General features: G+C 39.1%; 1 protein-coding gene across 1 annotated transcript in view; it reads left to right on the top strand.

Moving 5' to 3' along the window:
* Window positions 1–21,224, top strand: part of SLC24A2 (solute carrier family 24 member 2) — a 156,840-nt gene that overhangs the window by 64,448 nt on the left and 71,168 nt on the right. Inside the window, exons 3-4 of the mRNA XM_067553145.1 lie at window positions 16,963–17,001; window positions 18,273–18,381. Of these exons, the coding sequence (XP_067409246.1) occupies window positions 16,963–17,001; window positions 18,273–18,381 (148 nt within the window). The remainder of the gene's footprint in view (window positions 1–16,962; window positions 17,002–18,272; window positions 18,382–21,224) is intronic.

Genomic DNA, 21,224 nt, shown 5'->3' with positions numbered 1-21,224 from the left:
TCTTCAAAATAGTATCTTCTGTGTTGCATTAACTCCCGTGCACTGTCGGGATGAGGTGATGCCAGTGGGGGCGGGGTCATGCAGGAGAGAAGTACGGGAATATCTGGTATTCTGGGAATGCGTCAGTGACTATTCTACTTTTCTGGATAGGATATTTTGAAACTACAATCATGAAATGAGTGGTTCAGACCCTGGAATTACAATCAGTTTAGGAAGAGTTTAAAAACTTTTCCACAGAGAAAGTTTTCTTTCAGAACCTACATGCAAGAATGAGTCACCTATTACTAAAAATAGAGGTATCGTTAAGAAGAAATCATGAAGCAGCAGCTATGCAGACAACAGTATCTTCCACCTGTTTTTTCAAGAGCATTTGAACTTTGAAGAGTGACCCTCTTCCTGGAGAAAACTATGAAATAAATCTGACAGGAACATAAAATGATTTACCCCCCTCATCCTCTGCTAAAGCGGTGTTCAACTTGAGGCTCTCGAGGCACTAAATTGTGGCCCTTGAAGGTGACTCTTAAGAAGAAATGTGTTTAATTATGAATTGAATACATGCTCCTTCTGCCACGTCTGCAATTTTTCAACTGAAGTCTTTTGAATCAGTACCCTTGCTGCATGGAGGAGGTAAGAGCTGTTGCCTACATCTGCCTCCCTGCAGCCCCTTGAGCAGCTAGGACATGTCCTGGGAGCGCTGTCAACAGCTCCATTGCTGGCTGGCTCTTTCATGGCAGGGGAGAGAATATTGAAAATCTCTGGCTGCTCCATTGTCTCTTTCCTTGTTGGGCTGTGGGAGCCGCAGGGAAAAGCAGGATAGGAGCTCGACTAGCTCATCCGGCTCCAAGGGAAGCACCTTTCAAAGAATGGCTTCTCTCCATGACTCGGCAGCCCAGGAGAGAGGGGAAAAAATGAGAAGCTGAGAATCCAAAGCCAGTTACAGCTCCCTGATTCTCTGCTTCCCCTGGTGCCATTAAAGCAGCATAGGGCTGCTCTAATTTGCACCAACTGGCTATGGTTCCCAAGGAACTACACATGAGCTCGGGATAGCCAGAGCACAGTTCACTTCAACTACGGTCCACCCTTCCCACAACTCTATCTCAGCACCACAGGCTGGAGAGAAGGGAGATGCACAGAACCAGCAGATGCCAGCTCTGTGCTTGTTGAGGACCATCTCCATTCCAAGATAATCCTTAAAAGAGGAATTGTGGGCAGCTTCAGCACAGAGAATCTGCACCAAAGAATTGATTGTGACCAGTTGATTTTTTGAAGTTATATGTCTGGCCCTGAGGCTGAAACAATTGGACACCATTGGTCTGCAATGACTCCTTATTTGATCCTGTAATGAAGCCATAAAGTAGAATGTATAATATTATAGCCACTTACGACACCAGATTGTCATGTCAAACACATGGTATTATGACTTTGCTGCATGTTCAGGCAGAAGCAATAATTAATAAATGATTGAAAATCATGACCATTAAACTTAACAAACTGAAATAAAAAAAATATGGATCTAAGACTTGCTTAATTTCAGCAGTGCTTCACATTACTTCAGTTGCCTGCTATTTCTCATTCCTTTCTTTTTACATATATGTAGATTGTAAACTTTTCCAGGAAGGGACCTTGCCTTTTTACCTATTTTCAAAGGGCCAGACATTCAAAGGGCCAGACTGCTGATGCTGCAGTGTTGTTAATGATGCTGTTCTTGGAACTCCAGTGTTATCTGCACCAGCAGAGATTGCAGCTTGCAGATTCAGCAGATCTTTTATATTACTCATAAAGACCACAGGCTCGGTTTGGTGGTGATGGCACTCTGCCAGGTTTATTGTCAGCAAAGCACAGTACTAGCTCCCCATCCAACTGGTCACAGAGGCACAAGCACATGTATGCTTGTGACAAAGTAAAGACTCAATCAGCATAACAGGATTCTATCCCCTACACTGATAACAAAGTTGCCCCTCCTATGACTTCACCTTTTATACGTTGATACAAACAAGTTACGTATTGCATTCCCGATATTGTTCGTTACCACCTTTACATCTTGTACCTGCTAGTTTGAACAAACATCCTCATCCATTATCCGCTCATTCCATCCTTATTTTATGAGAGGTCTGTCCCTCTACCATATTTTAGGAATTTGTTTACATAGTTACTTGAGAACACTATGTGTTCCTGTACCATCCTCTTAGATAAGGAATGTGCTTGTTGGTTAGGTAACATCTAATGTTATTATTCTAACAAGGCCTACTTTGGTTTACTTCTAGCCATGAGTAGGGCTCCAGCAAGACCTACAATATTGTTGGTGCTATACCATTCATAACAGTAATGAATTTTTACTGCATGGAAGTACTTGTTCAAACCAATATAATAGTAAAGGAGTAAAGATTGCTGATTATTGTATTGGTGTTCTCAATTTTCATGTTTGCTCCAGTAGAAAGTACTCCTGTAAGCCAACATTGGTAAGTCTTTATGCAGAGACAATTTGTGAGAAAGAAAGATTACTTGTATTTCTGTTAATCAGGACAGACTAGCTAAATCTAAATCAAGCTATGCTCAGATTTAAAACAATTCTATCTAAAGACGTGAATCAAGCCTAGAAGAAGTAAAATATTGGAAGTTCTAAAATGCCTTCAGGGATATTTTTTGTTAGACCAACAAGAGTTGGTGGCTGTTGAGTGTGATATAACTATAAAAATCTGAATGTCTGTCATCTTTCACTCTCAGCGAGTGATAGTTTTAAAAGCAATAAACCTGATGAAGGCTCCATATGATTATCTAATCTGGAACCTTAATCTGATATCATGGGACACATTACAAGAGAAATAGACAGAATTATACCTGAAAAATTTGAATGTACACCTATTATGTGAATATCACAACTGCACTTGAACATGATTTTTTTTTTTTTTTTTTTGCCATTCCACCACACATATACAGTAGAACCACAGAGTTACAAACACCTTGGGAATGGACGTTGTTGTAACTCTGAAATGTTTGTAAATCTGAACAAAATGTTGTGGTTGTTCTTTCAAAAGTTTTTAACTGAACATTGACTTAATACAGCTTTGAAACTTTACTATGCAGAACAGAAAATGCTGCTTTCCCTTTACTTTTTTAGTTTAAGTACTGTGCTGTATTTGATTTTTTTGGTCTCTCTCTGCTGCTGTCTGATTGCATACTTCCAGTTCCAAATGAGGTGTGTGGTTTACCAGTCAGTTCAAAACTCTGATGTTCATAACACTGATGTTCTATTGTACTCCAACCATAGCTGATTACTTTCCATCATGGTCGCACCACTAGGCTGGGGCATCAACTGTCTTTTTGTTCTGTGTCTGTGCAGTACCTAGCACAATGTAGTCCTAATCTATGTCTAAGGCTCCTAGGTACTATCGCAATACAAATAATATGCCTAAGGGTTTTTGAACAAAGGACAGTAAGATGATTCTTTGGGATATACCCTAAACTTAACCAACTCAACTTAACCCAGATGGCAGGGACAGAGAAGATCTTTAGGTGCTCTACTCCTCTCCTATAGGTGCAGAAGTGCAGTCCAGCTGCTTGTTCTTTCTAACCCTAGTTACTGGTTTACATCAATTTATAAGTTTGTTTTCAAGGCTATCCTCACAAGGAAAAGGGCTCAAAACTTTTCTAAATAAATGAAAGCTGAGACATTCCTTTTATATTTCTAGTTCCCCCCACCCGCCAAATCAGAACATTGCATAGCCACAGGTGTGATGAGCTCAAGAAGCAGGCTCTTGGTTGCATTAATTTACATGAGTGCTCAACTGGCCTTGTATTTCAGAGCAAAGAGATGATCAGGCAGGTAAAATGATCCTTTGTCAGATCACCTAGTAAACTTTAAACCATGGAGAGACTAGATTTGTTTTACTAATGAAAAAGAAAAATGTATATATTCCCATCAAGAAGCCAGCCAACACAAATGTGAAAATAAACTGTGAGGTCCTTGATGAAAGAGAACAAAGTAGAGACAACACTAATTCTCTGTTCTTTTCAGAAGCTCACGGTATGATAGATAAAATGCCAGAAATAATTAAATGAAATAGTATTGTAGTCCCCCATAGAAGCAATACATTTTATAACAAAGAACTTCCTGTAAAGGCTTTGAATTGTTTCATTTCAATTTAATAGTAAATATGCTATCATTGTAGGAAATTCCCCTGGCGATACCACCAGAGAAGTTTGTTTTCTCTAAATAAATGTTATATAAGCAAAATCTGAAGTATTACTATATCCAACTGTTTGCTAAATTGTGTTTCACAACGTTTGTGTATAACTAGGATTCGTTCAGCAGAATCTTTCTCTTTGTTTTCGTGTGTGTGTGTATGTGAGATACATGTTTTTGTTTTGCTTTCAATACTGGGTTTTTTGGATACATGAAACTTTGTTTTTTGTTCGGCTGGTTTCCTGTATCTTCAGTTGGCTTGTCTGATCTAATGATTCCATTTACTGACTCTTCCCCTGTTTTCATTCTGTGTGACACTGTTTCTGTGGGTTCCTTTCATGGTTCACAATAACATGGCTGAGTGACTCCATTAATGTTTCATGAGCTCAAAGTTTTCCCTAGAAAGTATTTCCCTGAATGCTTCAGATTGTTGCAAGAAGTTAGCTAAGGCTCCTGCCAAGTCTACCTTTGATGACAGAATTCCACTTCTTGTTTCTGAGATTTATATGGAGTAACTTGTGGTGCATTTCACAAATTCTAATTACTGAAAGTTAGAATTCTGTCCATAGCTCTGGCATTTTCTTGGACAGAAAGGAGAAGTTTTGACAGATGAAATTTGCAATCTCTCAGTGCCTGTTCTTACTTGATAAAAGGATGTATTCCAGGATAGCTGCCTTTTGCTTTGCTTCTATGGATACAAGGTTCAGTTTCTCCATGGTCAGAAAGATTGGTGCGTTGTGTTTTGTTTCCTTACTCCTCCCTACTTTTTTTTAAATAAAACTCTAATCATATCCCCTCAGTCTAGAATAATGGCTTTGAGAGTGAAGAAAGTAATTTTTACTTTTAAATGTTTGCGTCATTGCACACTACTTGGTTTTGGTCTGTATCCAAATGCTTTATAGTAATGAGTTCCTGCAGTAGGAGCCTCTTATACTGTTGTGTCTTTGTTATTTTAAAATATTTGTGTACAGAGGAATTGCTGATGAAACTGATGGCCCAGGAGACTGAAATCCTCTGTTCTTCCACAAAAAAGGTACAGCATGGTCAGCAGCTTGCTTGGAGCGCTGCTAGACAATATGTCTCTGCCGTGTTAGTGAGAGACCCCTTCAGTCTCCATGTCTGTTTAATCTTTCACTTTTTTGCTGCTATGCCAAAAAGGATGCCAAATAGTGCCAGCTGTTGTGTCCTTTGTTATGAAGAGATACGTCCACTAGGGAACTATCCAGAGATCAGACTGGAAATTAGAGATGAAAGGCTTTGTCGCCTATTATCAGTTCTTTTTAAATGGGCCTATTAATGGTTTTAGTTTTAAGTTTTGGGTTTTTGTGTTTTCCTTAATTTCTTTTTTGTGACTCTGAATGCTGTGAAAGCTTGGGTGGGGGGGGGGGGAAGAAACTAAGGCCTAATCTACAATAGTTTCTTTCAGGAAACCATCTTAAGCATGTGTTTTGGGTGGTTTGGTTTTTATTTTGTTTTGTTTTAGCCGCTATGGCTAATGCAGTTGGCTGGTATGGATGGGATATAATGTTAACTGTTTTTCTAAAAATGTTCTGGAGTTTGATCCTGTTAGAGCAACTGACCTATTCTGATCCTGAGCATAGTTTGATTTTGTTGGAGTAAGTGACTTGGACCTAGATTCTCCAGCCTTGCTGAACTGCATTTGCTAGAAGACCATGGAGGTGGGGTAATGTGGCTTTAAGACACTTTAAGGTCTCTGGGTCCCAAAGCTGCCTAGGGACAAGGACAGAGAGGGACATTTATATGTCTTGACCATGACCCTTTTCCTCTGGGGATGGCCTTTGTACCAAGGGATAGAAGGGAGGTGGTGCAGGAGCTGCTATAGCCGTTCTACTCAGCCTGGGGATTCCTCTAGGCAGGAAACTAGGAAAACTGTACTGTAACCAGGGGCCTAATAACATCCAGAGAAAGCTTGAGACCCATGAATTGCCAACATGTTAGCTGCTCTTTCAGTGTATGTAGTATGTTGAAGATGCAAAAATCACATTTGTAGGAAAACACGTACTACAAATAATAATTATCTTTTATTTAACTGTATTTCACATGGTTAAAAACAAGTTCCGATGGCACTTATCAGAATCAGGCCCACAATGTTCTCATACTAGTTTTGCACCAGTGTAGCCCTTTGGACTTCAGTGGGGGCTACATGGGTGTGAGGTTAGAATCAGAGCTAAGCTTTGTCTTTACCAAAACAAGAACCAGTTCTTCATTCATTTCTTCTTCCCTGTTCCGATCCAGATTTACCTGACGTCCTAACCTTTGTCATGTAATTGCTAAGCCTCTGTGATCCAGAGAATAGCTTTTGATAAATAATTCCCATTAAACAGAATGTTGAAAAAGAATTGAAATTCTGAATGTATGTGATATGAAGAGGAGACTACAACTAGCTATTAAAGAGTTCAAATATCAAAGGAGACACTATGAACAGGAATTAGTCACTAGTAGTCATGGTGATTCTTTCCCATTTAATAAGCTCAGTCTCTGATTAAAAGAAAAATAATAACCACAATAAAGCACTTTTTAGATGTTGCCTAATCTTTTGAGAAGTCCAAAGAGAGACACCACAAGTATAATTTTTGCAGTGTTTGTATAACATATATAAACTAAGATATTTCCAATAAAATTATCAATAAAACAAATTTATGAGGCAGACGGATGGAGACAAGAGGAGTTTAATCTGTTTATTCTTCACACTAGCTACAGATTATTTTATACCTGGATAGACTGTGCTGTTCCAAAAATCAAATACCCTTGTTTCATGCAAACACTTGAACACTCAGCATGCTTAGCACAGACTCTGGTTAAGATAAAACCCTGTGTCTAGAAACACTATGTAATAGATAGTGTCTTATGCTCATAAAACTTGATTGGAGCCCCAGAAACTCTTACATGAGAGTAGCACTTTTCATGATGATTTAGCTGGTTAGAGATTGCATTTTCCCAAAGTGTAAGTGAAGATTGTGAAGAGAATAGTCTATGCTGTATCTATTTATAATGATTGCTTTTACATGCTTACTAGGAGATTTTAGAGATGGATGTATGATTAATAGCAATGGGAGTACTGTTTTGGTATAAAACCAAAGACTTTTTCATGGGATAGTTCCGGGCAGATTAAAGTTGCATAAAGCATAATTTCAGATTGCTTATTTTATCATTTTCTTTGCATGAATAATTCAACAGGGGCAAAAGATTTCTATTAGCTAACTAGAGGGGTTTTTTTTGTTTGTTTGTTTTTGTTTTTTTTAACCAGAATGACCAGACAATTGTAGGTACAACCCAAAAACAGGAAGAATAAGAGTGTAGAAGTTTTTATAGCTGAGGAGATCAAAGAGCTGTCTTGTCCAGTATCCTGTCACTATCAGTAGCCAATGTTAGAAGTTTCAGGGAAAGGCTTAAAACCCCATCATGCAACTAAATGTGTAATGTGATGCAAATGGAAGGAAATTTCCTTCTGATCCCAGTGAGTGATCACTGTACTCCTCGAAGTATGATTATTGGTAGCCCTTGAAGTTTCATCCGACATCATGTAATGGCAGATGCTACTTTTCTTTTTCAAATAGAAAAGTGATAAATCTTTCTTTTAACTTACTAAACTATTTGCCAATATCCTGTGGCAGTTAGTCCCATGGATTATATATTGTGTGATTAAAGTTTTCCCTTTTATCCATTTTAAGTGTTGTTGCCTTTTCAATTTCATTTGAATGCCTTTTGTTCTGATATTACGGGAAACAGTAATTGTTAGCAGTGCTCAGCTGGCTTTCTCTTTCATTCATTTTATATGCTTCTGTCCTATTTTATTTTTCTCCTTTCAGACTCAGATGGGTCAAGTTTAGGTTTCTGCCAGTTGAAGCTGGCAGAAATCCAAGTGTAGGGCCCCAGTGGCAAAAAGTCTAGTGAGGTAGAAAGGATGCAGCAGTGGAAAGAAGGTGCAGTGAACAGTTCCACCCAGAAAAGGGGAATTTCAAGGCTGCTGAGCGTGCACTGATTCAGCATATGCCCTCAGTAATGCTGGTAGGGGTCCTATAGAATCCTCAGCTGGTCTCCCACATCAGAAATCCTGAAGGAAGAAAGGCAGTGATACCGCTGCCTGGCCTCCCCTGGGGTGAATCACCTTTAGAGTGCAATGTCTCTCCTGGTGCAGAGATAACATCAGTAGATCAATATGAATCATTATAATATCAACCTGTACTAAGGTTGAGTAATACTTTCCACTATAACAATTCATGTGACTGTTTTTATGAAGAGTTCCAATGCCTCCATGGTTTGCAACAGGACTTTGAAATTTGGCAGGGCAATAGTCCTGCGAGGTGCCTTTTGCTGGATTTATGGTAATCCATTCAGATTTGGTTGGATTACAAGAATTCAAAAATCACCATCGCCTGTCCGCGGTTTGCACAGTACCCCTCATGCTCAGAAACATGCCAAAACCCATCCACATTCTACAGCACTTTGTGTGCACCAACCTGCGGTGGGGAGGGTCTCACTTCAGCATGTTAAGCAGTGGTCAACCTCCTGATGGGGCACAGACAAAATGGATCATCTACATCCTCCTCCTCCTGCAGCTGCCACTACCCTCTATTAAAATATCTTTTAGTCTAGGGGAAGTTGCCATGTTCTGGGAACCAAGAGACCAGGAGTTCCAGATTTAAAAATTTTGTCTTGCACTAGTAACTCTAACCCCTTAATCTTAGGGTTTGTCTCCACTTACAGGGCTTATTGAAGACACGACCTATGCTGATGGGAGAGCTCCTGTTGGCATATGTACTGTACCTTCCCGAGAGGCTGTAACTATGTTGACAGCAGAAGCTCTTCCATCAACATAGCACTGTCTACACTGGGGGTTAGGTTGGTATAACTGTGTCACTCAGAGGTATGGATTAGTAGTTATACAGACACAAATTGGTAGCGTAGACCAAGCCTTATTAAGCAAAGACTTACACTCCACTGAGAGGCTGTACAACTGGAGACTAGAATCTAAATCCTGGTAGCCACACTGCCTCTCAGAAAGAGCAGGTCATATCCTGGTCCTTCTATATGCGGTCTGAAAAAACAGATGAACTCATGCATGAAACTCTCTTTCAGAGATTGTGTTGCCTTTCAGTGGCCTGGTTCACACAGAATAACCGTCTTCTCCAGCTAATGTAGTTAGTCTTGTCGCTGACCATGTAAAACCTGTGCAGAATGTTCAGAGTTCAAGCCTGGCTGCTGGTACATGGTGGCAATGTTGTTAGAGTTTCTCATAATAGAGTTTGGTTCTGCCTTTAAAAAAAACCCTGGAAATTAAAAAGGGGGAAAACCTATAATAAAGTAAAGGTCCTCAGGCGGCAAAGTCAAGCGCTCAAAATTCAGAAAATGCTGGAATTAAGATTGCCCAAGAAACCTGAATTTAGCTCCCTTGTGTATATGCATTATGATACAGTCTTTAATGACATGATCACATACTATTTTTATTCACAGGACCCGTTTCATTTAGTGCACAGGATGAATGGTGCTCAGTGAATGAATGAAGGTTGTGTAGTGTCAGAGGCTAACTATAGGACCCCTATGGCATTCACTACACATCTTCCAACTTCTGCATGAAATGAGACGGGGAAGAGAGAGCATGCTTTTTTTGCTTAAGGCAGGTGAATGCCATTCAGAATTAGATTCTAACCCGGCCTCTGTAACTTTTCACTAAATGAATGTTTCTCACTTTCTGAGCACCCAACCTGAGACACCTGAGGTCTGATTTTTCGGAAGTGCTGGGTGTCAACAACTGCAGCTGAAGTCAGCTGGGAGCTGTGGATGTTCAGCATCTCTGGCAGTTAGGCAGCATCAACACAAGATTGGAAATCAGGAGTTCTGAGTTGTAATGCTGGCTCTGCTACTAATGCTGTATATAGGATTAGGGAAGTTGCTTTGTCCTCTTGCCTCAGTGTCTCCGCCTGTAAAATGGGGATAGTACTCTCTCATTTTGCAGGGGAGCTGGAAGATAAATTCATGAATGTTTATGAAGCACTTGGTTATTACGGGGATGAGCGCCATAGAAAAGAGTGCTTGGAGATTAATAATTCTGTATTAATTGCAAGCTTTGGATCGTGAATAAGTAAAGCCAAGGGCCACACGTTGAATTATGGGGGAAAAACAGAAATATTCAGCAGCTGCTTTACACCCGGAGCACCATCCATCCTGTGCATTGAATAAGACAGAGGTCCTATGGAAAAAACAGTATGTGATCATGTAATTAAAGCACAAGGGAACCAAATTAAGGTTACATGAGGATACTTATTTCTGGCATTTCTTAACTTTTGTGTGCTTGACTTGTCCACCTAAATGACATTCTTCCAATGTATTTTAACCTGTCATATTATGAATACAATAGCAACATATTAAATAAACATGCTTTAAAAATAATGAGCCTAGTTTTCAAATCTGGGTACTTGAAGCTGGCCTCACAGATTTATATTTATGCACTTAATCCAACACTCGTAGGCAGCTAATTTGGGTAAGTATATATTTAACTGCCAGTATAAGAGCTTAAATTTAGTTGCCCATTTTTGAAAATTTACTGCCTTATTCCCTTATTTTAAACTGCCAAAAATGATGTTGACTTTTAAATAACAATTGTAACAATGTCTTTAAAAATATTAGATTTCAATTAAAAGTAAAAAAGAGACAAACCTTCCAATGACAAGTCTTGAAATTAAGATAAAAATGACGTCTTAAAACTGCATGATTAGGATTGGCATTATGGTAATTAAATAATTAAATAGGGACTTTAATATTGTGCTATTACATTGCTCTCCTAAGCCAAATATCAAGGATACCTGATTTTTAGTAAGTTCAGAGCAGCTAAGACCAGTGGGCCAGACTGAGGAGGAAGGTACCCCGTATGGACCTATGTACTCTTTCTATTAAAACATGCCCCCAATGGTTCTCCTATACTTTGAAATGCTCCCTCATGCCCATGTATCTCCTTGTAAACCTTAAACCTAACACCACCACCCTCCATCCAGGATACTGCAGCCCACCCCACCATTACCCTCCCCAGACCCACACTCCCACCCCCATGCATGGACTTGCTTGCTCCCCTGCCAAATACCTCCCAGGGATCCTCCCCACACAATGGATAGCGTGCCCCCCTCCCCATACATCTCCCTGCACGCCATTGTACTCCCCAGACCTCCACTCCCACACATGGACTCACTTGCCTTCCTTGGCAAAGGCCTCCCAGGGACCCTTCCCCCACGCTGGATGGCGTCCCCCTCTCCCCCCATACCTCCCTGCAACCCTCAAGACCCACACTTCCAGCCCCTCCTAGGGGACCACAGCTCATCATGCTGCTGCCACCCCCGATCTCCGATCACCCCCCAACCCTCCCTCTGCATACCATCCCTGGATATTGTATTACTGTGCCTTGTAAACTCTGACCGTTGCTTTTTTGTTTTTTGCTTAAACATTTCCACATGATTAAGTGTATCAGAATTTGGATATAAAGCAACTGGTCTCACACTAGACTGTGATTTAACAGCTGATTTCTCTCCAAGACATCAATTTGTCATTCTCAGATTAACAAAGATGCAATTCCTTAATATATCTATGATAATATTCAATTTGTGCATGCAAATTGGGTAATTGCCATTAACAAACTGGCTTTTAGGAAATACCTGATTAAAAGCACAAAACCCTTTAGATATTCATAGGGCTGAGACTTCCAGACAAAACAGATTATGTGTAAACACATATTGCAGGTGCAATTAAGCACCCACATTTGAAAATTTGTCTCAATATTTGTTCAGGGTCAGGATTCACTTAAAAAATGTCTTGATGTGGGTGAGTAAATCAGGCTTGCAAGCTCAGCTAAATTCAGGAAACAGCCCCTGTGAAACGTAATGTACCAGTTCGGATAATAAAAACGTTTTTCTCCATTGGGAAGACCTTCTGTAAAAAAGGGAGTTTTAGCTTCTCCAGCTCTTTTCTTAATAAGATCTACAAAGCATTTTGCTCTGGATTCGAAGAAACCATGTTCAGGTGATGCTTAACTTAGGGTGATGTGTAAATTAGAACACCTCAGACTCCCTCTCAGTTACTCTCAAGCGCTTTGCCTAAAGTTAGGGAGCAGTCTAAGGAGGTGTAATTTACATACTGAGAGTGAAATCTCTGTAATTTACGTACTGAGGGTGGCAAAACTTCCATTGACTTCAGTGGGGCAAAGATTTCACCCTGAGCATTCAGGAAAAGGTTTACATTAAAGTGTGTTAGGACCATTATAATTTACACTTTCCAGTTTCTTGGCATGTAAGCTATGCTCAGACTCCCTCTGGCATTGGAAGAGTGAGGATGTGAGGCACATTGTGGAGATACACACCCACAATTAAGGAGTCTAATTTACATAACAGCCCTGAATATGGTCTGTGAGTCTGAGGGAGTCTAAATAAGTGAGCATGTCTAAGGGAGCCTAAAGGACTTCTAAGTTGGTGTAACATGCAAACATACACATTGAGGGGACTAGTAATTTACTTCAATTTAGATTGTCTCTAGACAGACTCTAGAATTGCTTCTGAATTTAGTCAGCTGTATTTGTGGTGTTTTTCCTCCCCATACTGAATTTTAGCTATGTATTAGCCCATTGTGGCATATAATTTAAGGATAACTTGCATGATGTTTTTATGCCAAGTACACCATGAATATGTAGCACATTACTGTCATTCCTTGGAACCTACATTTTAAGAGGACATTCCATCTCCTATTGAAATCAGTAGGACTTTCTACATTGATTTCAATGGCTATTATGCTCACCTGTTCAAAGTGGGTGCCTTTGAAAAGCAGTTGTTTTGCATTTCACCCCTTTTCAAATCAAACCCCAGTCTCTTTAAAAGGCTTGGGTACCTTCTGTCCTAAAATAACTACCTTGTATAATTTTCTTCAGAGCTGACAGACAGTGACCTACTGATACCTGTATAATTGCAATGACCCATAGGCTACTTATGAAAAGCAATGCAAGAAGACATCCATAAAAATATACATACCTACAAAATATACCGGGGACAACTTATTTGCAAAGTCCCTAGCCTTGGCCCCACATTCTGTATCAGAAAAATAATCAAAGAAACTAGATTAGAGTTTAAATATAATTTGCAATGCACTGTACCAGTCAATGCACATAATGTACTTTCTTTACTTCCGGTGATGGCTCATCCAGTAAATCATTAATCTTTTAGTTTATTATAATGTTTAGAAAAATACTTAAGACAATAGAAAAGACATGTCAAACTTGTATGCATCACAGCCTGACAGCTCACAAGAACTAGCTTTATCCTGGGATATCAAGTAGGAATAGGGATGTGATCATTACCTTTTAATTGGTGAGACCACTAATGAAAAGCTATTTCTGGTTTTGGTGTCCAAACTTTGAAAATGATGTGGAAAACCAATTACACTTTTATTTGTCACTGTTTGACTCCATAATCTTGTGCTGAACGAACTGAGTTGAATGCCTAATCTGATTTGTAATTATTTTGTGTTGGGGATGAAGAGAGGGACTGCACAATTGTCTGGAACTGACTGGAAACAAAAGAAAAATGGGCATAGCTGATTTCTCATCGTCCAAACGGAAAAAAATACAAAAAGATAAAAATAGGGCATAAATAGTGAAAACTATATTGGATTTTAAGACATTATTATAGCAAATAATAAAATTTGCTTGTATGAAAAATATGTTTTTAGTTGACAGTGTTTCTTTAACATTAACACTAGTAGTCCATTCAAAAGTATTTTTTGAAACAGAAATATATTGGTGTAGTCTTTTTCCATTAATTTTATTTATCTCAGACACAGTACAACACAAATATATTTGGAGTTTATAAAAAGCTTTGTTCATGTCAGTCATCCCATCCCATCCCATCCCATCCCCAGCACTAATTGTGCTTGGTCAGCAGTATTAGAGTTTACAATTAATATAAAATAGATTAAAAGGTTTTAAAATAATTGATCAAAACTTTTGAGCTCAGTGAGAGCACTGACATGAATGACGTTTGTTGTGTGTGTAAGTGTTTGCAGGATCCGGCCGCAAAAGTATGTTCAGTTATACAAGACCTAGAGACACTGGATCCAGCCCTGCAAGATATAAAATGTCCAACTGAAGTCCATTGAAATTGAGGGTGCTCTGTAACTCAGATGTTTGCATTGCTGCTGTTAAAGTTTGTGTGAGCATCTTCATCCCAAACCTCTATACTTTTGTCATGTGCACTTCTGCAGTGCAACTTGAAACACAAGGTTTCAGCTCAGGAACAAATCCATTTACCAGATTTGAAAAAATATCCATTTAACAGTTTTATACGTCATACTGCAGTCCTAGTAAGAGAGAATACCTTTGTCATTTCAGCGGTGTTTTTCCATCCTATTGAAATCTTTTTTTTTAAATGTAAGTGGAATTTGTATTGCCAAAATCCAGTATTTCTGTTTATTTCAGAGATTATCTTGTACCAGTTATAATGTATAGGTTATAAATTTTCATTTAAGCAAGGTAGTTGTTTATGTTGATATACCTACTTGGCCTGATCCAGCTTCCATTAAAGTCATTGGCAGTCTTTCCATTGACTTGAATGGGTGTTGGATGGGACGAAGTATTGATCCTACAGAGTGGTAGGCGCTTTTAAGAAGTACTGATCATCCTCAGCCCTTATTGACTTTAATGAGAGTTGAGTGCTCTGCGCCTTGCAAGCAGCTAAAACTTAGTACTATTTTCTCATCCTTGGTTGGATCTTTTTACAAAATTCAAGATATGGACTGGACCACACAGCTCCTCAAATACAAATGCTTTGGTTGATCATTTTTATCATTCATATTAAGGATCCAGTCTTTCACTTGCACTTACACCTAAAAGCAACTTGACACACATGACTAAGCCCATTGAACTTAATGGGACTATTTTGAAGGTTAAGAGTCACTAAAGTGGTCTGGGGCTGGTCCCTGTTAAGATGTGAATTTCACTTCTGTGTGAATTTCCCCCAGTATGAACAAAAATCAGTTTTGTGTGGAAGAAATAATACAAAAACAACCCTGAAAGTATATGTGAATGATATTTGTGTGTGTATGTATGTACTTATTTATTTATTCGTTTATTTGTTTCTATATATACATACATATCATTATTAACAATACTCATCAAAATACAGTCTAAAGATAAATGAGCACATTTTGTCAACCTTTTACTGCAGAAATGTTCTTTTCTTTTTTAAAGTTCTAATAAAAGCTCCCTTCCCTTGTGCTCTTTCCCAGTTGTTGTTTGCACTGTCAGCCTGGCTTGAGACGTGGGGGAGGGGTTCCATTATAGACCAAAAGGTAGTCATTTCTTAAATAATCTTTTCTTCAAATTGATGTTCTCAGCTGGGGACATATTGGACATAAAGAATTAAGTCCTGTTCTTCCTCTGTTTACTGTGGAACAAAAATGGACTGCTTCAGCATCAGTATTTGCTCATAATTATTTGTCTTCTACTTAACCCCCAAGGTTAAATTCACTAACTGAAAAGGCATGTTGACAGTTAATCTCGATGTGTGTCAAAAAGCTGAGTCATTGTGCTGGATAATTCCCCCTGGGGATTGTTCTTTAGAACACAGCACCATTTGTTGAGCTGTTCGATAGACAGAAAGCTTGGTATGGAGGAAATGGTTTACAACACTGGCTTTTGAGAGAAGGGCCATAATCACATGAGGTTGACTGTAACAAAAGTAGAGTGTGCAGTGTAAACTATTTTATGCGTCATAGTTCACTGGTGCTTTTGTATGTGTTTTCTGGTGAGTTAACACTGTATTGTGGGCTTCAAGAGATTTAAGAAAACAATATGACTCTGTTTATTGTTCGTTATCATAATTATCCCAAAAATATTATAGAGACATAGGTCTGTGGTGTGACAAAACATCCAGGCTACCATCACTATTACATCTTTTTTCCTCATAACAACTCAGGCATACAACACTGGTTAGGGATTTCTGCACCGACTTGTTTGCAGAGAACCCCAAAGTCATCCCCAGTTTTTCATCCTATAAATGTCATCGTCTTGCCATTATTGTGCTCAGAAGAGTGAATGAATATCTGTGGGACTCAAGTCATATGTTTTGTGGTTCGCAATTTCTTCAAAATCCACTGCAGAGTCTGATTCTTGTATATGGAATACATTGCCGCCATGCTGTCTGCTCTTAACTGTTTAATTCTGTCAATTAAGGCAACATGGTATTTTGCTGATTTGCCATTAAGATGGTGTTTAAAAAATAAGGTTTATATAATGACTCACAACATTTTTTTTTAAGATATCAGGATCATCATTTGGAATCATTCCATCAATAACAGTCCACCCTTGAGGTGCTTACTGAGTTTGCGATGCTCAATGTTCAGGCAAATTCCCATCAAATCCAAGGGGAATTTGCCTCACTAAAGACTATAAAAAATGAGGACCCCAAGATTTAGCCCACTGGCTATAATGGAGACCCTGACATTCAGTGACACTTCGGGACCAAATTGTGTTGCCAACAAGAAAAGGGTTTAGGAGCATTTCAGCATGAACCTTTCAAAAGAATCCACTATTACCTACGTAATTTCTCAGGTCCTTAACATCACTTAGTTCCAGAGCATTCTAGCCTATAGAATCTATCTGTCTTTCAGTACAGAGGTGGAAGTACATGCTGTTTAACTGTCTTTTCCATTGTTGTTGTTGTTCATCTCTGAAAATGTATGGCATGCTCCATGTGACATTTCTTTGTTTTGTTTTTCTTTGCATGCAGTCACCTAACGCTGCGGACAAGGATGATCAAACACTGACGGTAGGCAGCAGTTTGTATATTTGTCTGGACATTTGTTCTGGAAGGTGTGAGTGGGACAAATCTTACTTTGCTTTGACACACTTCAGCGTTTTAATAAGCTATCACCCTTTCCCTTCCCTTGCCCCAGTGCTGCTATCCAATCAAAAATAATTGAGTTCCAGTGTTCAAGTGACAAACTAATTCGGGTATTCAGTTTCTGTCATTATTAATTTGGCAGCAAGGATTAATGTATGTGCCCTGTGGATGTTTTTATTGAAAACAGAATATTTCCTTCAGCTGTTTTTTTTTTTAATTGGGTTGGCAGGGGCTTGTTAGTTTTACAAATTGTTGGCCTTGATTATTATTTTTTATCCAAGTAAGCTGAGTGTTTTGTGAACATTGCCATCCACAAAATGGCTGTATTCTCTAAGAACCTTATGGCTCTACAACTGCAGCTGCTGTTATACTATATAATAATTGGCACTGGAAGTAGAGTCTCTTCTAGGTGTTTATAAGCATGTTAAAATATAAAGATCTTTTATTTTAGCTCCATTAGTTTGTGTGTGCGTGCACATTTTTTATCATCACTCTGTAAGTCTTTTTTTTTTTTTTTTTTTTCTTCAACCTTGCCAACAGTATCTGATGGAAAACCAAAGGCAGAGACCTGCTTTGTTACTATAACTGACCTCAGGCCTGTCTACGATGCTATCATATAAATGGGGAATTTTCTTACCCTTTTCTCCATCATTTTGATGATCTCTAAAGATCTGTACTGGACGGAGACATTTGAAATTAGAAGCTGGTGTACTTCAGGGATAGATGGTTCTGCAACGAAACTAAAGAGTGCCATGACTGTCTGCTGCTATGCCTCTCTCGTTCTCTTCCCTAAAAGACTCCCCTCGCCCCCGAGGTTTTAACTCGACAAATTTAGCACACAACATCTTCACTGCCTTGTATACTCTAGACTTTTAGAACATATTAGTTTCACATTCTAACAACACACCCTTAAATCCTAGGCTAGACAAAGTCAGAGGGATCAGCTGATTTGCCCAACAAGTCAGGGGAGTCAGTGGCAGAGCCAGGAATTGAAGCCACATCTTTTGAGTCCCAGTCTTCTGATGAATGACTGGTGAATCCTTTGGGATGAAAGAGGCTGTATATGTGATATTGCTTAGTATAAAATGTGATGGATGGAAATCCGAAACGTTTTCCTTGTGAGTTGAATATAGATCAGAGCGTAACTGGTTCCATTCTCAAGAAAAAAGCTAACTTTCTCTGCTTTTTTCATTCAGACCAAGCCACGTCTCCAGCGAGGTGGGAGCTCTGCATCTCTCCACAACAGTCTAATGAGGAACAGCATCTTTCAGCTTATGATTCACACACTTGACCCACTTGCCGAAGGTATCCAATCATTTTTTTTCTTTCTCTGCTGTGTAAAATAAACAAACAAATTTTTTCCCTTTACTCACAAAAATGTTGTTTGTACCTGAACTACTTTCACCAGTCAAGTTCTCTTTGTTTTTGGTTTGTTTGGGTTTTTTGCAATCCCTGAGGGAGTGTTTGCACTCTTAATGTCACGGTATATACAGTCCTACTAAGGTTTGTGGTTTTTAGGGTTTGCATTCACTGCAGTACCAATAATAATCATGACTCTCTGCTGGATGCACTGTAAGTGCTAACTCTGTCTCTCTCTAGTTCTGGCTTGAACAGAGTTCATATTGGGCTGGGATGTAAAAACAAGAGTTTTTTTTACTGCTACTTGCATGGGATATCAATTTTCTCTTCCTAGCTTTGATGTCAGTATATCATAGGGAAGCTAAACATGAAATTAACTTGTAATATGGAACGTAGACAATGTTGAGACCTTGCAATCTTGGCTTTGCATGGATATTCACCGAGCCCAGATAGAATACAGTTATCCATAATCAGCTCAGAGCCATTATTGATCTGCAATCCTCCTCACCCACACACATACCCCCTATCTCTCTCTCACACAAACATACACACAATTTTGCTGGTACAGTAGAACCTCAGAGTTACAAACACTTTGGGAATGGAGGTTGTTTGTAACTCTGAAACGTTCATAAATCTGAACAAAATGTTATGGTTGTTCTATCAGAAGTTTACAACTGAACTGTGACTTAATACAGCTTTGAAATTTTACTATGCAGAAGAAAAAATGCTGCTTTCCTTTTATTTTTTTAGTAGTTTACGTTTAACACAGTACTGTGCTGTGTTTGCTTTTTTTTAGTTTGTTTTTGTTTTTGTCTCTGCTGCTACCAGATTGCATACTTCTGGTTCCAAAAGAGGTGTGTGGTTGACTGGTCAGTTCGTAACTCTGATGTTCGTAACTCTGAGGTTCTACTGTATTATCAAAGTGCTGAGTAATCTGTTCACTCTGTGATCCTCTAGATGGAAAATATTACTATATATTAGTTTGGTCTGAATCTGAGTTTCACCTTGTCCACTACTACCTTCAGGTGGATTTCCAAAATTCCAAACCCAGGTATGTAATGTGTTCTGATTACATGGCTTATACTTGCTGCAATAAGGTATGTCTTCTGCAATCATGTATTTTCAAAGTTACAATTCCTCCTAAAAGATGTGAAGGGCTCAAATAGTCCTAAATCTCTAAGAATCCTGAAAGCCCTGATCACTTCCAAACTTGAGTGATTATAAATTGTATGAAGCACTCTAATACATTTAAATTGCTCTTCATAGTACGAGCCAAAGAAATCAGATTTCATTAGGTATGTCTTTAAATTGCAACATTTTTCACACAATAAAAATTAAAAAAAAAAAATAATAAACCTGCTCTGCTTGTCTCTGAAACAGTAAATCTCCCTTTTCATTTTGCTCTCCAAACAGTAGGGTGACTAGATGTCCCGATTGTATAGGGATAGTCCTGACATTTGGAGCTTTATCTTATATAAGCATCTACTTCTCCCCCATCCCTGTCCTGATTTTTACTATCTGGTCACCCTACCAGACACTCAGGTTAACACTCGTTATGCAAAATGAAAGTGTCATATTTTTAGCTCCTGTGTTATCAACACCATTAATTCTGCACTCAGAAAGGTTTATAGTACAAATCCAAACCCTTTGTTGCTTTAAACTGCCAAAAATAATATATGGTTTTCATTTGTGTTAGAATTATACCATTACCACAGGGACACTGGGAACACAAATCATATGGCCCAATCCACCTGCAAGCAGCCTCCACAGCTTTTGGTCTACCGAAGCCTTGTGCTTCTCATTGATGCAATTGCACTTCTCCATTTAATAGATGCTGCATTATGTAACTGCCAAGTCTGCCCCCTTAAGTAGGATAGTTCCAGAGGGGTGGCAGTGTTAGTCTGTTTTTAGCGAAACAGCGAGAGTTCTGCGACACCTTAAAGACTAACAAATTTATTTGGGCAGAAGCTTTTGTGGGCAGAAACCCACTTCATCGGATACATGAAGTATCAGCTTCATGCATCCGATGAAGTGGGTTTCTGCCCATGAAAGCTTCTGCCCAAATAAATTTGTTAGTCTTTAAGGTGCCACAGGACTCTCGCTGTTTAAGTAGGATAGAGTCAGTAACAGACTGTGCCCAGTCCTATTATCAGACCTAGTAAACTGGTTCATATTGGAAACACAGTGAGGCAACCCACTTGGCATCCTTCATCTGAATAAGCATCCAAGAGGATAGATATGAATTAAGAAATACCAAAACAAGCAGCCTCTCAATGTTGCAACCCCTTTCCCAGCTCAGGTCCCATCTCCACCCACCTGCAAGGCAGGCCTTCCACCCTCCAGAAGCTTGATATATCTCCTACTTCAGTTTGTAAACTCTTTTTTCCCCACAACCCCTCTGCTTTCCTCTCCCATCCCTAAAGGTAAGTTTGCAGGGTCCTAGCTGCTTCCGTGCTAATGCACACTGTGGTTTAACTATTCAGGTCACATTGCGTACTAGAGCATACAGAAATTCAAAGTGGAGGCACTTGGACCTAGATACAAATGAGATTCCTCAACTCGTTTTTAAAGGCAGGAGTTACTGGAGACTACATAGAGAATTGCTGCAGAGAAGTGGGTTAGGGAGAGCCAGTCAACAGGGGAGGGGCCTTAGTGAGAGATTGAAGACTGAGGGAAAATTGGAAGATGCTGTTGGGAGAAGGAGACAGATGGACTTCTTAACTGAATCCCAATACTGTCCTCAGCAAAGAGTCAGAAGTAAGATTGATGATCAGCTGGGTTTTATTTAT

The sequence above is a fragment of the Emydura macquarii genome, unplaced genomic scaffold (genome assembly GCF_026122565.2).
Source record: "Emydura macquarii macquarii isolate MOO-44397 ecotype Brisbane River unplaced genomic scaffold, CSIRO-AGI_Emac_v2 contig_1451, whole genome shotgun sequence".
Lineage (NCBI taxonomy): Eukaryota > Metazoa > Chordata > Testudines > Chelidae > Emydura > Emydura macquarii.
The sequence above is the reverse complement of the archived record's forward strand: the minus strand, read 5'-3'. Positions and strand labels throughout refer to the sequence as shown.